At 41.1% G+C, this 15,296-nt stretch overlaps 1 protein-coding gene across 1 annotated transcript in view; it reads left to right on the plus strand.

The window, feature by feature from the left end:
- Window positions 1–12,999, plus strand: part of LOC118359130 (epidermal growth factor receptor substrate 15-like) — a 40,641-nt gene extending 27,642 nt beyond the window's left edge. Inside the window, 8 exon segments of the mRNA XM_052480430.1 lie at window positions 1,697–1,835; window positions 4,967–5,011; window positions 5,138–5,493; window positions 5,740–5,809; window positions 5,921–5,991; window positions 6,216–6,363; window positions 7,178–7,365; window positions 10,250–12,999. Coding sequence (XP_052336390.1) covers window positions 1,697–1,835; window positions 4,967–5,011; window positions 5,138–5,493; window positions 5,740–5,809; window positions 5,921–5,991; window positions 6,216–6,363; window positions 7,178–7,365; window positions 10,250–10,396 — 1,164 coding nt within the window. The 3' untranslated portion in view covers window positions 10,397–12,999.
- The last annotated feature ends 2,297 nt before the right edge of the window (window positions 13,000–15,296 follow it).

Raw genomic sequence — 15,296 nt, forward strand, 5'->3', positions numbered from 1 at the left:
TCTTCCAATCAGAAGCTATGAAGTTACATGATTGGGGTTCAAATGTGGCAGTCTTCTCTGCCATTGCTCCGGTACCACTAACCCTCGATAATCCTTCTGACGATCTCCTTTTACAGGCTGTGAGAAGAGCTCAGCTGGAACAGCCAGAGGAGTTAAGGCTGTTGGAACAGCTGCAGAATAATGCTGATGTATGTACTTCAAAGCTGGGACGCACCAGGCTCCTGAAGCACAAAATATTCCTTACACAGGAAATGCCGATCAAGCAAAAGCCATATCGTTTGTCCCCAGCGAAGCTAATCATCCAAAAGGGACTCATAAATGATATGTTAACCCAAGATATAATAGAACGTTCCTCCTCTCCCTGGGCTGCTCCTGTTGTCCTCATCCCAAAAAAGACTGGTGGTCTTAGATTTTGTGTGGACTATAGGAAGACCAACAATGTTTCCCAGACTGATGCCTATCCTCTTCCCACCATCCATAAGGTCCTGGATATCTTTGAAGAGGATAGTGAGGATACTTTTCTCGGATTCCCAGACCCAGAAGTCTCGCACCTTAAGGCCTGTGACTCCTCAGCTGAGGAGCGTGAGCTCCAAAAAGTAATGAATATTTTTGTAGAGGAAAGTGATGAGGAGACCTTTCTCGGTTTCCCGACCAAGATGTGCCTTCCAGGGCAATGGTCGGCTTTTTCCAGGGGAGGGGGTGTGTGACGGCCCTGAATTTTTCTGAACCGTCTCAGTGCAGCTCCTTCCAATAGGGCGCTTTCCCTTTAATTCCCAATTAAATAGCCAGCATCAGCTGCGCGACAGGGGGTTGTGATGGAGACGTGCATGAGGATGTGTTCAACCCTCAGTTCCGAAGCTTCTCTATTCCGTTTGTTTTGTTGGCGTTAAACGTGTGTTTTGTAGCCTAAGAGAGTTTACCCAGGATCGGATCCACTCTTTGCGTCCCTGGACTACACCTCTCCGTTCTTCGTGGCCTTTCTCCGCGGAGATCTATTGGCGGATTGGATTGTCTGACTGACCGACTGACTACCACCTTTTGTATACGGTATTTCATTTGTTTGGATGTGATGTATACTGTGATTTGTGTAGTTAGTGGTAGTTGAGGACTTAATTAAGAGTTGATCCGCTTTAAGGTTCTGTGGTAAAGTAATTGTTATATTGATTGTATGTTTAATACTGGGTTTACGCTACACGGAACGAACGGACAAACATCGCGTGACAAAAGTCACTTGAGTTCACTGAACTCCTTTACCGGGCAGGACTCTTTTTAGGCCCGAGGTACAGGACATTTCTGGAGGAACCAGAACTCATTGTGATATTATTATATATGTGTGTAATCATTGTTGTTGCTAATACAACCCACGCAACAGAATATAATTGTTTTTGAAGTTCTTTTCAATGTTTTAAGGGTTTATGAAAAGTTTATTTCCATCCTGACTTTTACATACGTCCTTTGTATTGGTGTAGACTTGACGGACCAGATGGGACTCATTCCCACCCAAACTAAAAGGAGAAACTAATGTTTTCTCTGGTAGGCACAACCTACCTGGCACCCCTATAAATAATAACCTCAAGTCAAAACCGTTACACTGTATATCTCCCCAAATACTTAATTCCAATGTAATAGAAAATAATTGAAATATTCTAAATATTATTTGAACCCAGGTCTGCTGGACTGTGCTGTATTTCCTTAGCAGGTGGACTCTCCAGAGCCAGAACCGAGACCAGAGTCAACTGAGCCTCCCCATGCTACCCTGCCTGTGCTGCCTCCACAGACCACTTCCCATCCACTCCCTGATTTGGACTTCTTCCAGTCAGACCCCTTCACTGACCGTGAGTTACCCCTCCACATCTCAGATAGTTTTATTGTACTAACAGGAGCAATTTCAAACTTGACAAACCTACTGTATGTATGAATGTTCAGTGCATTTGGAAAGTATTCAGACCCCTTGACAATTTCCACATTTTGTTACGTTACAGCCTTAAACAATTTTAGAATAAATAAAATGTTTCCCTCATCAATCTACACACAATACCTCATAATGAAAAAGACAGGTTTTTAGAAATGTTTGCTTATTTATTAAAAATAATAACCAGAAATACCTTATTGACATAAGCATTCAGACCCTTTGCTATGGGATTTGAAATTGAGCTCTGGTGCATCCTGTTTCCATTGATCATCCTTGATGTTTCTACAATGTGATTGTAGTCCACTTGTGGTAAATTCAATTGATTGGACATGATTTGGACAGGCACACACATGCCTAATATAAGGTCCCACAGTTGACAGTGCATGTCAGAGCAAAAACCAAGCCATGAGGTCGAAGGAATTCTCCGTAGAGCTCCATGACAGGATTGTGTTGAGGCACAGATCTGGGGAAGGATACCACAAAATGTCTGCAGCATTGAAGGTTTCAAGAACATCATTCTTAAATGGAAGAAGTTTGGAATGACCAAGAGTTTTCCTGGAGCTGTCCACCTGGCCAAAGTGAGCAATCGGCGGTGAAGGGCTTTCGTCAGGGAGGTGACCAAGAACCCGATGGTCACTCTGAAAGAGCTCTAAAGTTCCTCTGTGGAGATGGGAGAACCTTCCAGAAGGACAACCATCTCTGTAGCATTCTACTAGCAAGGCCTTTATGGTAGTGGCCAGACAGAAGCCTCTCCTCAGTAGAAGACACATGACAGCCCACTTAGAGTTTGCCAAAAGGCACCTAAAGTACTCTCAGACCATGAGAAACAAGAATCTCTGGTCTGATGAAACCAAGATTGAACTATTTGGCCTGTTTTCCAAGCGTCACATCTGGAGGAAACCTGGCACCATCCCTACGGTGAAGCATGGTGGCAGCATCGTGCTGTGGGGATATTTTTCAGTGGCAGGGACTGGAATACTTGTCAGGATCGAGGGAAGATGAACCGAGCAAAGTACCAGAGAACCTTGATTAAAACTTCCTTCAGAGTGCTCAGGACCTCAGACTGGGGAGAAGGTTTACCTTTCAACAGGACAACGACCCTAAACACACAACCAAGACAATGCAGGAGTGGTTTCGGGACATGTCTCTGAATGTCCTTGAGTGGCCCAGCCAGAGCCTGGACTCGAACCCGATCGAACATCTCTGGAGAGACCTGAAAAAAGCTGTGCAGCGACGCTCCGCATCCAACCTGACAGAGCTTGAGAGGATCTGCAGAGAAGAATGGGAGAAACTCCCTAAAAACAGGTGTGCCGAGCTATAAATGTGATATTTCAGTTAAAAAAATAATTCATCAAGGCAAAGGGTAGCTACTTTGAAGAATCTCAAATATAAATATATTTTGATTTTAGTACACTTTTTTGGTTACATAATTCTATAGGTGTTCTTCTGTAGTTTTCTTGTCTAACCTATTATTATTATTATTATTATTATTATTCTACAAAGTAAAAATAAAGAAAAACCCTTGTGTGTGGATATATATATATATATATATATATATATATATATATATATATATATATATATATATATATATAGGTGTGTGGATATATATATATATATATATATATATATATATATATATATATAGGTGTGTGGATATATATATATATATATATATATATATATATATATATATATATATATATATATATTAGTTGAACTCGGAAGTTTACATACTTAGGTTGGAGTCATTAACTTGTTTTTCAACCACTCCACACATTTCTTGTTAACAAGCTATAGTTTTGGCAAGTCGGTTAGGACATCTACTTTGTGCATGACACAAGTCATTTTTCCAACAATTGTTTACAGACAGATTATTTCACTTATAATTCACTGTATCACAATTCCAGTGGGTCAGAAGTTTACATACACTAAGTTGACAGTGCCTTTAAACGGCTTGTAAAATTCCAGAAAATTGTCATGGCTTTAGACATTTCTGATAAGCTAATTGACATCATTTGTTTCAATTGGATGTGTCCCTTCGGATGTATTTCAAGGCTTACCTTCAAACTCAGTGCTTCTTTGCTTGACATGGGAAAATCAAAAGAAATCAGCCAAGACCTCAGAAAAAAAATTGTAGACTTCCACAAGTCTGGTTCATCCTTGGGAGCAATCTCCAAACGCCTGAAGATACCACGTTCATCTGTACAAACAATAGAACGCAAGTATAAACACCGTGGGACCATGCAGCCGTCATACCGCTCAGGAAGGAGACTCATTCTGTCTCCTCGAGATGAACGTACTTTGGTGCAAAAAGTGCACATCAATCCCAGAACAACAGCAAAGGATCTTGTGAAGATGCTGGAGGAAACGGGTACAAAAGTATCAATATCCACAGTAAAACGAGTCCTAAGGACAACAAAGTCAGGGTATTGGAGTGGCCATCACAAAGCCCTGACCTCAATCCTATAGAAAATGTGTGGGCAGAACTGAAAAAGCGTGTGTGAGCAAGGATGCCTACAAACCTGACTCAGTTACATCAGCTCTGTCAGGAGGAATGGGACAAAATTCAACTTATTGTGAGAAGCTTGTGGAAGGCTACCTGAATCGTTTGATCTAAGTTAAACCATTTTTAAAGGCAATACTACCAAATACTAATTGAGTATATGTAAACTTCTGGGAATGTGATGAAAGAAATAAAAGCTGAAATTAATTATTCTCTCTACTATTATTCTGACATTTCACATTCTTAAAATAAAGTGGTGATCCTAACTGTACTAAAACAGTAAAAATTCCCTAGGATTAAATGTCAGGAATTGTGAAAACTGAGTTTAAATGTATTTGGCTAAGGTTTATGATCCATCCATGTCAAGCCTTTTTTGCTTTGTCTTTGGCGTATTGTGTGTTGATTAATGGGGGAGGGGGACTATTTTATTCATTTTAGACATAAGGCTTTAACTTAACGAAATGCTGAATAAGTCAAGGGGTCTGAATACTTTCCGTATGTATGTAATAAAAATGAGTCCCAGCTGATTCTGTTGTCTGTCTGTGCAGAGGATCCATTTAAAGATGATCTGTTTGGAAAGGCAGATGTTTCTGGTGAGTGTTGTTTACTCAGTATGAGCTCAAACAATGCAGCTATACATAGGAGCCACCAAATCAGAAATATTTTTATATTAGCCTGTATTTTGAATGTGAACCTGTAACGTAGCTGTTCTTCAACAGATCCATTTGGAGGGGACCCATTCAAGGGTACAGATCCCTTTTCTGCTGACTCCTTCTTCAAGCAGTCTTCGGCCTCCCCCTTCCCTTCTGCTGACCCCTTCAGTGGCAGCGGCAGCCTAGTGGAGCCTGACCTGTTTCCAGCTCCTCTTAACGACGCTGCAGGGCTGGACCCCTTCAGCTCCAAGGTCAACAACAAGGCAGCCAGGGACCCCTTCAGCGCCAAGGTCAACAACGTGGATGCGGATCCATTTGGATCCAAAATGGACTCCCTGGCAGAGGCAGACCCGTTTGGCTCCCAGTGTACTACAGGCCCGGATCCCTTCAGCTGCTCCCAGCCAGGCTCTGAGCTCCCCACTGTGAGTGGTGCCACCGTGCTGAACTGTCCATATGCCTCAGGGATATTCACTCAGGCAGCTACCCAATTTACCCCACCAAAAAACCCTCCTCCTGCACCAGCACATTGTGTTAATTATGCTCCCAGATAGATTCAGTCTATGCATGGTAATGAAGAATGACTGTGCACTTCTGTCCTTAATTATTCTAGCTAGGTGTGCGCTGTCTGTCGGGTTTTAGTTTATAACTGACATTGTGTTTCCCAAAAGGATCTCATTGCAGCAACCAATGACCCTTTTGCACCTGGAGGCACTGCTGGAAATACTGGCTCTGACCCAGGTAAGACGAGGATGGAGCCTCCCTCTTGGGAGGGGGTGGTAGTGCAAATGGTAGTACTCTGTCTGTCTAAACTGTGCGTTGTTGAACAATATTTACATGTGTGTGCTTCAGATCCATTTGCTGCTGTGTTTGGCATCGAATCATTTGGAGTGGGATTTGCAGACTTCAGTGCCTTGGCCAAGGTAAAGTCATGATTGGGTTCTCAAGTTGCCCTTGGTGTGTCCCATCATGGCTGAGATGTGAGGAAAACTAAGGATCACTAGCTATTAGTGATCGTTAGGGACATTTTTGTGATCCCGCTAACCGCATGAATAATGGGGGGGTGTGATGAGGTGGTGTTGATGTAAACATGAACACCAGGGAATGATGTCAGTCATGCTCTTCTGGATCTCTGGTTGTTTTCAAGTCAAACGGTGCCGACCCCTTCGCCTCATCCAACTCCTCCAACAACAAGAACCTGTTCAAGGAGGGCAGCCAGCCTAGCAGCCTTGATGTTCCCCCAGCCTTGCCCCCCAAGACAGGAACGCCCACCAGACCTCCCCCACCACCCCCAGGTCAGTCCTTCTGGAAAGCACATTTTCTTTCATGCTGTTTCTAGACTGTTTGTCTGTGCTTTTCTGCTGCCATTTGCAAGTAACAGAATGGCATTGGTATTGAAAACATGGAGATTTGGTACCTTGTGGGATTTTCTAGTCATTGTTGCACTTTTGCTAGGACTTCTTCCCTGGGCCTCTCATTACTAACTGACCTGAGTGCTCTTGGGTGGTGTGTGCCAGGGTTTCTGTGGGTTTTGGCCAAAACATAAATAAATGAAAAGCCGATAAGTTAAACTGTTGTCAGCCAAAATGCCCACGAGTAAAAATATATATGATTTTATTTCTTCCTGTATACACATGTGTAATTATAATTGACAGATTTATTTCCCTATTGTACCCACTGCTTTGCCATTTCTCTCCATTTCATAGCAAATTTCTTTTGTTGTCCTGAAAGGCACAATCCTAGTCATATTAACAAGTTATCCTAGTTGTATCTTTTAGATTCCCCCTCTTAAGATTTTTATCTGTCACATGTGGAATATCTATCAGGTGCTCTGTTTTAGAATGGTGTTTTCCTACGAATTGCATTTTGGAAAATGATTCGATTGTTTTATTGGCTGTATCATTACATGAGATTCATGTTCTGTTAAGATGCATTACCATAATCAAAATGTGATTTCTGTCATTCTGAGCACCATGGTAAGACACCCCAATCAGTTATGCATATGGGTCCGGTAAATGTTTCAAATGGCCGGTAAATTCAAATCTTCCCCGTCACGTTGTCTGGCGCCACATTTTCCTAACAGAAACTCTGGTGTGTTTTTGAATGCAGGTAAGAGAGCCGACATCTCCAGGTCCGAGACGTCGGACTCGTTCCACAGAAGGGGGCCGTTTCTGCCCCAGGGCCCAGGAGACCCCCCTTTCTCCCAACCTGCCAAGGATGCTGCCCAAGACCCCTTTGCCCCATCCTCACCCCGCCAGCCCGCACGGGACCCAGACCGATTTGCCAGCTTTGACAAAGTGAGAACCTCCCCAGCCCCCTCTCCTCATTACACCATCTAGGTTGCCCTCCCCTGTTTCTTCGCTCACAAGCCAACCACCAAACGGCAGTCTCAGCCTCCCCTCTGTCCATAGCTAAACTCTCAAACTACCAACCTACCTAAGGAGCATTTATAAGTCCTTAAGGAAATATAGTTGTATTTTATACATTTCATTATTTTAAAAGCATTCCTTTGTTTTTCTAATGAGATATATAATGTTTTATATATTCCTTCTTCCTTATGTATCGCATATTACTTTGTCAATGTTATGTTTCTTTGTGAAGTTTATTAAAGCATTAAGGCACGAGGGGGTGTGGTATAAGGCCTATATACACCATGAGCCATGGGCTGTACTTATGCACAACACATCAGAGTGCCTGGACACAACCCTTAGCTGTGGTATATTGGCCATATACTACAAACCCATAAGGTAGAGCAGGAAAAATACATTATTTGTCATACCCGTGGTATATAGTCTGATATACCATGGCTGTCAGCCAATCAGCATTCAGGGCTAGAACCATCCAGTTTAAAAAATATAATTATAGAAAACTGGGTGGATCTAGCCCTGAAAGCTAATTGGCTGACACCTGTGGTGTATCATCAGACTGTATGCCTTGGGTATGACAAAACATTTAATTGTAGTGCTCTAATTACATTGGTAACCAGTTTATAATAGCAATAATACCTCAGGGTTTGTAGTTTATGGCCAATATACCACACCTCCTTGGACCTTATTGCTTATCTTTAATTACATTTTTGTTTATTTCTAAGTTGAAGTTCAGACTTGTAATTGATGTTCCCTCAAATAACTTTACTCCTTTAATAGTGTAGCCATCGGTGTCTATATATTAATAAACATATTCTAGTATATTTTAAATGGGTAACATTTTCACTGAGTGAGCTTAGTCACCACTAGTGGGACTTCAGGCACACACCAAATCTTCTTCCTGATGCATAGCCCTCAGGAGCCCCTGGTTGGCTGTGGATGGAAAGGCTAGGCTGCTTGCTTTGGCTCTTGTGATTGAATGTATTTAGCACACCCACAGAAACGATAAATGGCTTGACTGAGCTCCTATTCCTCCTGCTCCCTCTGACTGCCTCCACTCTGCATGACCTGCACCCTGCCCTGCACGCGCTGTCCTTGTGTCTGATTTGCGGGCTCCCAGTGATCCTCTACAGAGCCCCCTCACTGCCTCCACCATCTCACTCTGACTGGAATCTCTCCTCCTTCTGCTTCCCACCATTCATCCTGTTATCACCACTCCCGCCACCAATCTGCACTGTGGAAGAAAGATTTCTGCTCTCTCTGGGTCTTTACTCTCATCTCTTCCTCAGTCAAATGAGCTCAATAAAACATCTTATGAAGGGTACTATCTCCATCTCTGGGCTCCATGTGTATCCATATCCACCAGGTTGATTTAGTACAGATAGCTACTGTTTGCAATTTTTTTTTACATTCTGTTATGATGCATGAATTCTGGCGTATTCAAATCCCGGATTGAATTAAGGCTTGAGGTGTAAAAAATCGATTTGGTCCGAATTCAAAAACCTAGTTTTACTGGTCTCGTATAAGCATTTCTGGATGTTGATTTACAGTATTTTGATATACTTTGAAGTTACTTTGCCATTTTTCTTCTATCATGTTACTACATCCATCACCAACCATTTATATCCCATGTGAATAACTGCATTTAGACAAAGCTGGAACATCCTACAGGGACTTTACCATCCAATTCACAGATCGATTCCCACAAGTATGTTGTTCATAAGTTGGTATACTTTTTCTGAGACGTTTACGCCTTCTGCAGTATATTTGGTCCAGGTTGTAAATCCATTAATATTCACTCCGGCTGTGCTGTCAGACTGTACGTCGTGAGGGATTTTAATGGGTCACAAACTGTTGAAGTCCCACACCTCATTATGAACAATGTGAATCAGTACCTGCTTTCTCTCTCAGTACCAACCACATATCTCTCTCTTTGATTTCATTGACATTAACTTTAGTGCTAAGAAATACAGATTGGCAATCTCCGAGCCAATCGTCAGTATATTGTATTACTATACTGTATTAATTTGTGGTCACCGGTATATATGGAACACTGCAGAACCAGGCGTGTGTGTGTGAACTAAACACTTGTAAACTGGGTGGCTTGAGCACTGCATGTTGATTGGCTGGCACCTGTGGTATATCTGACCGTATACCACAGCTATGACTTAACATTTATTTTTACTGCCCAAATTACATTGGTAACCAGTTTATAATGGCAGCTCGAGGGTTGTGGCATGTGGCCGGTATACCACTGCTAAGGGCTGTATCCAGGGACTTTGCGTCGAGGGTAAGAACAGCCTTTAGCCGTTGTATATTGGCCATAAACCCCCCCCCGATCCTTATTGCTTAAATATACCATATTTTATCATCCCACTGTCTAAAATGTGCATGATGTGTCTTGCTGTGTGAAATTCACCTGTGAAGGCTGTCACATGCAGACATGCTTTACAGCCATACAGGGATTTCAGCTACTCAACTGATCTGGAGCTAATACATGTATTTTCATGTTAAACATTATAAGAGGAAATTGCAACCGTTTGCTTTTGGAACATACAAGAAGCTTTATTGAAATGCTGAGAATGGTGCAACTTACCATAAACAATAAGATGTCAAGGGGATCAGTATGCTGCTGCGAAATAGCTTAATACAGGACAGTTCACAACTTACTGTGTCCCTTTTTTAAAAATGGGTGTCAAGATGGGGGAGGTTGAGTGCAGTGGCACCATCAGGGAGGGACGTAGAATATACGGCTTTTAAGGTGTTCTGATTGTGTGTGTGTGTGTGTGTGTGTTTGTTTCTATGTGGTGTGAAGCAGCAGTACCATACTGAGGAGGACATGATTGAGTGGGCGAAGAGGGAGAGTGAGCGGGAGGAGAAGGAGCGCTTGGCCAGACAGGCACAACAGGAGCAAGAGGATCTGGAGCTGGCCATTGCCCTGAGCAAGTCAGAGTTTTCCTGAAAGACTCCCGGTTGCCCTGTGTGACCCAGCACTAACCAAAGGAAGGAGGGAGGGGTGGGAGAACTGAACTAAATGGCCTACTCAGACCCAATGAAGAGATGTTGAGTATTGGCTCTTCCTCCCACCCATTAACCCCTTTAATTTTCTCCTACCCTCTCATTTTGTTTCACTCATCTATGGCCTTTTCAGTGTGTCTTCAATGGTGTTTGGCCAGGTGGTGGGTATAGGAACTGTGATGTTCTCTGTTAGACTTCAATATCTCTCCTGATACAGTAAATAGACATGGAGATTGTAAAGTATATGTATACAGACCTAATTGTTAATAACTAACTGCAAAAGTTATGCCCCTGTTAGCAATGCTCTTGTCTAGAAGCCTGCTCATACCGAGACCACCAGATAGTATTGAGCACTTATGGTAACCATTTCTCCCTGAGATTGAATGTAAGAATGGCTAAAACAACATGCCTTTTTCCTGTCTTCCCACTTGTTGTTTTTCTTTTTGAAATTATGAACTTTATAATATGATTAACTCTAACAAGATAATAAGAGTCATGTTCCTCTAATTAATCTGGGTGTAAACCAATGTCAAATTGTAATCCATATTTGATTCATTTGGCTGTATACCAGACATGTAAAAAAAATAGTGAATTGGATTTCATGTCTGAGCTGAGGTTTTGCTAGTGCTTGTGTAAAAACACATCTTAGAGATGACCTGCCGTCTGTCCTTACGAGAGTAGCCATTTTATGTATAGAGTAGTCAAAGGGTGCAGAGGGTTGGAAGGGAAAAGAGGAGATCCCGCTTCTGATACACACTGGTGGTTGTCACGACGACTTTGACTACACTTAACTTGAATTGAATTTGTGCATATATTTCTGATCACCTTACTTACTATAGGTTGTTCACCTTTCTCTCAACTCTTCCTCTCATCAACGTGTCCTTAAATGTATCTTTATATGCCAAACACCAGGCAGTGAATAAGACTCACATGCTCATTATCTGTTTGGAAAGTAATAATGATCTTGTAAACCGTGTAACTCCCAGGTCACTCACTCCGTTGTCCTCAGTGTCGTCTTCCTAATAGTCTCTTCATTCTGAAAGGTTTATTATATCTGTACTAAGGGTTGTACATTTGCAAAAAAATAAGTAAACCAGTAAAACCACTTTTATGTTCAGTTATGTCCAGACCTCTGCATGTAGGACGCTTTTTCTTAGCGTGAAATGTAATCTACCCCACCCAACACTACCCACCAATAGTCAAGAGTCAAAACTATTGACCACAAACAATTATTGTGGTTCATGAAGTGACATTTGAACAAATGAGATGTCAAGATTTTGGAAAGTATGTTGGTTGTACAGGAAGATGTTTTTAAATGTATTTTAAGTGGAAAAATATATAATTATTATAATTGTTAACTAGAAACCGGATACAGGCTGAGTGTAATACGCACAAGAAGAGTAGCTGCTGCCTTGGCAACAGCTAATGGGCATCCCTAATAAATACAAATGCCAATTATCCCTATTCGAATAGCTGTCTTCTGTAAATTGTCTGATTCTGTGACCAAAATCCACAACACGTGACACTCTGTCTCACCTATTTAGGGATACAGTCGTTTCGCCATGTCTTCTGATTCAGGGAGTTATGTACCCTTGTTATAACCAATAGGTTATAGTTTATAACTATGCCCAATTTTCCTGCTCAGGAATATGGCAAATTCTCCACTGTATATAGGCTCAACATTTATAATACCTAGCTTCAGTTGAATACAGCCATCAGTTATAAAGAAAGTGGGTGCTGCACATGTTAGTATTCTGAACCAATCTTGTTTTATAAAAAGTTTTGTGTTTCACTGAGGTGATCCAACAGTGATTTGACCTAATTTTAAAAACTGCCTGATAAAAGTATCCATTGCCTTTTTGTATAAAGGCTGTTCTTCTGTCTGTGAACTTCAGTCACTTGAGGGTTTTACTTAAAAAGCCTTTGTGTTGGTGAGGAGAGACAGAATTGGAGTGGGGGGTAAATGTAACTGTAAGGCATTTTAAAGCATACCATTGTTTTTTTTGTTTCCAGATTAAATGAGAATAATTGTCACTAATCAAGAGGGGTATAATGTGTAAGTACACCGTTGACAAGGGAATGGCGTGGCTCAAGTTATTTGGGATATTTTGTTTTCTTACCAATGTACAACTCATGGACCCTTTTCCTGCTTTTCATCCAGCTTTTTAGGTTCATCATTAGAGACCATTCTGTAAATGAGCACCGTGGTCAGTTAGGACCCCCTAGTGTTGTTCATTCAACAAATGTTTCTGTTTGTAAATACAATGGCGTTGTAAATTCTCCAGAGACAGCTGTGTTCCTTTTATACCAACTGGTATTTAAAGGCTATCGGATACTATTGATCATCATGTCATTTGTATAGACTTTTATTTTGAAATAAAAAAAACACTTGTTGTTCTAAGCCATCTACCTATAGGTTTTTAAAAACGGGTTTATCGTAGGCTTTTTTGAGTTATCATTTTTTTAACATGTCAGTAATGGTCAGAATATATTAAGTGAAACATTTAATTAAAAACAGAATAATAAATATAAACCTTTCGAACAACACTGGACTTTGTTTTGTGTGGGGATGGGTGTCAATCTAGCTTGGTCTCATAAACTAGATGGTAAACTTAAATCTGTGATACTCGAAACATACAGTGGGGCAAAAAAGTATTTAGTCAGCCACCATTTGTGCAAGTTCTCCCACTTAAAGATGAGAGGCCTGTCATTTTCATCATAGGTACACTTCAACTATGACAGACAAAAAATCACATTGTAGGATTTTTAATGAATTTATTTGCAAATTATGGTGGAAAATAAGTATTTGGTCAATAATAAAAGTTTCTCAATACTTTGTTTATATATCCTTTGTTGACAATGACAGAGGTCAAACGTTTTCTGTACAAGGTTTTCACACACTGTTGCTGTTATTTTGGCCCATTCCTCCATGCAGATCTCCTCTAGATCAGTGATGTTTTGGGGCTGTTGCAGTGCAACACGGACTTTCAACTCGCTCCAAAGATTTTCTATGGGGTTGAGATCTGGAGACTGGCTAGGCCACTCCAGGACCTTGAAATGCTTCTTACGAAGCCACTCCTTCGTTGCCCGGGCAGTGTGGTTGGGATCATTGTCATGCTGAAAGACCCAGCCATGTTTCATCTTCAATGCCCTTGGCTGATGGTAGGCTTTGTTATTTTGGTCCCAGCTCTCTGCAGGTCACTAGGTCCCCCTGTGTGGTTCTGGGATTTTTGCTCACCGTTCTTGTGATTTAATTTTGACCCCACGGGGTAGGATCCTGCATGGAGCCCCAGATCGAGGGAGATTATCAGTGGTCTTGTATGTCTTCCATTTCCTAATAATTGCTCCCACAGTTGATTTCTTCAAACCAAGCTGCGTACCTATTGCAGATTCAGTCTTCCCAGCCTGGTGCAGGTCTACAATTTTGTTTCTGGTGTCCTTTGACAGCTCTTTGGTCTTGGCCATAGTGGAGTTTGGAGTGTGACTGAGGTTGTGGACAGGTGTCTTTTATACTGATAAGTTCAAACAGGTGCCATTAATACAGGTAACGAGTGGAGGACAGGGGAGCCTCTTAAAGAAGAAGTTAAAGGTCTGTGAGAGCCAGAAATCTTGCTTGTTTGTAGGTGACCAAATACTTATTTTCCACCATAATTTGCAAAAGAATTCTACAATGTGATTTTCTGGATTTTCTTTCTGATTTTGTCTTATCTTTTAAGTGTACCTATGATGAAATTTACAGGCCTCTCTCATCTTTTTAAGTGGGAGAACTTGCACAATTGGTGGCTGACTAAATACTTTTTTTGCCCCACTGTATGTATGTATGTAATGTAATGTATGTAATGTATGTAATGTATGTATGTATGTATGTATGTATGTATGTATGTATGTATGTATGTATGTTTACTCTTTGCAAAAACGAAAGGTAGGTGGTTGGTCGGTCGGGGTTGATGGGTGGGTGTATAAAGAAAATGTCTAACAACCCAAAAGTTGAGTGTTTGAAACTCATCACGGACAACTAGCATTTGAACGAATTTGCAACTTTTCAACGACTTGCTACTTTGCAACTATTTAGCATGTTAGCCAACTCTTCCCCGAACTTTAACACTTTTAGCTAACCCTAACCCTTTAACCTAACTCCTAAACTCAACCCTAACCCATAGCGCAGCTAATGTCAGCATTAGCCACCAAGCTAACATTAGCCACAACAAATTGGAATATGTTATATGTTTTGCAAAATGTTAACATGTGCATTTTCTGAATTGTAACTTATTGTACATCTTTCTAATTTCTAACATATACGAAATGGATGATAGACATCCACAAAGTAATATACATACCGTAAGAAATGTCTGATTTACATACTGAATTGATTTTTTTATTTTTTCACCTTTATTTAACCAGGTAGGCTAGTTGAGAACAAGTTATCATTTACAACTGCGACCTGGCTAAGATAAAGCATAGCAGTTTGACACATACAACAGAGCTACACATGGAATAAATAAACATACAGTAGAAAAGGAAATTGATATACAGTGAGTGCAAATGAGGTAAGATAAGGGAGGTAAGGGATTAAATAGGACATGGTGGCAAAGTAATTACAATATAGCAATTAAACACTGGAATGGTAGATGTGCAGAAGATGAATGTGCAATTAGAGATACTGGGGTGCAAAGGAGCAAGATAAATAAATACAGTATGGGGATGAGGTAATTGGATGGGCTGTTTACAGATGGGCTATGTGCAGTGATCTGTGAGCTGCTCTGACAGCTGGTGCTTAAAGCTAGTGAGGGAGATATGAGTCTCCAGCTTCAGTGATTTTTGCAGTTCGTTCCAGTCATTGGCAG

The sequence above is a fragment of the Oncorhynchus keta genome, chromosome 26, assembly GCF_023373465.1.
Source record: "Oncorhynchus keta strain PuntledgeMale-10-30-2019 chromosome 26, Oket_V2, whole genome shotgun sequence".
Classification (NCBI taxonomy): Eukaryota; Metazoa; Chordata; class Actinopteri; order Salmoniformes; family Salmonidae; genus Oncorhynchus; species Oncorhynchus keta.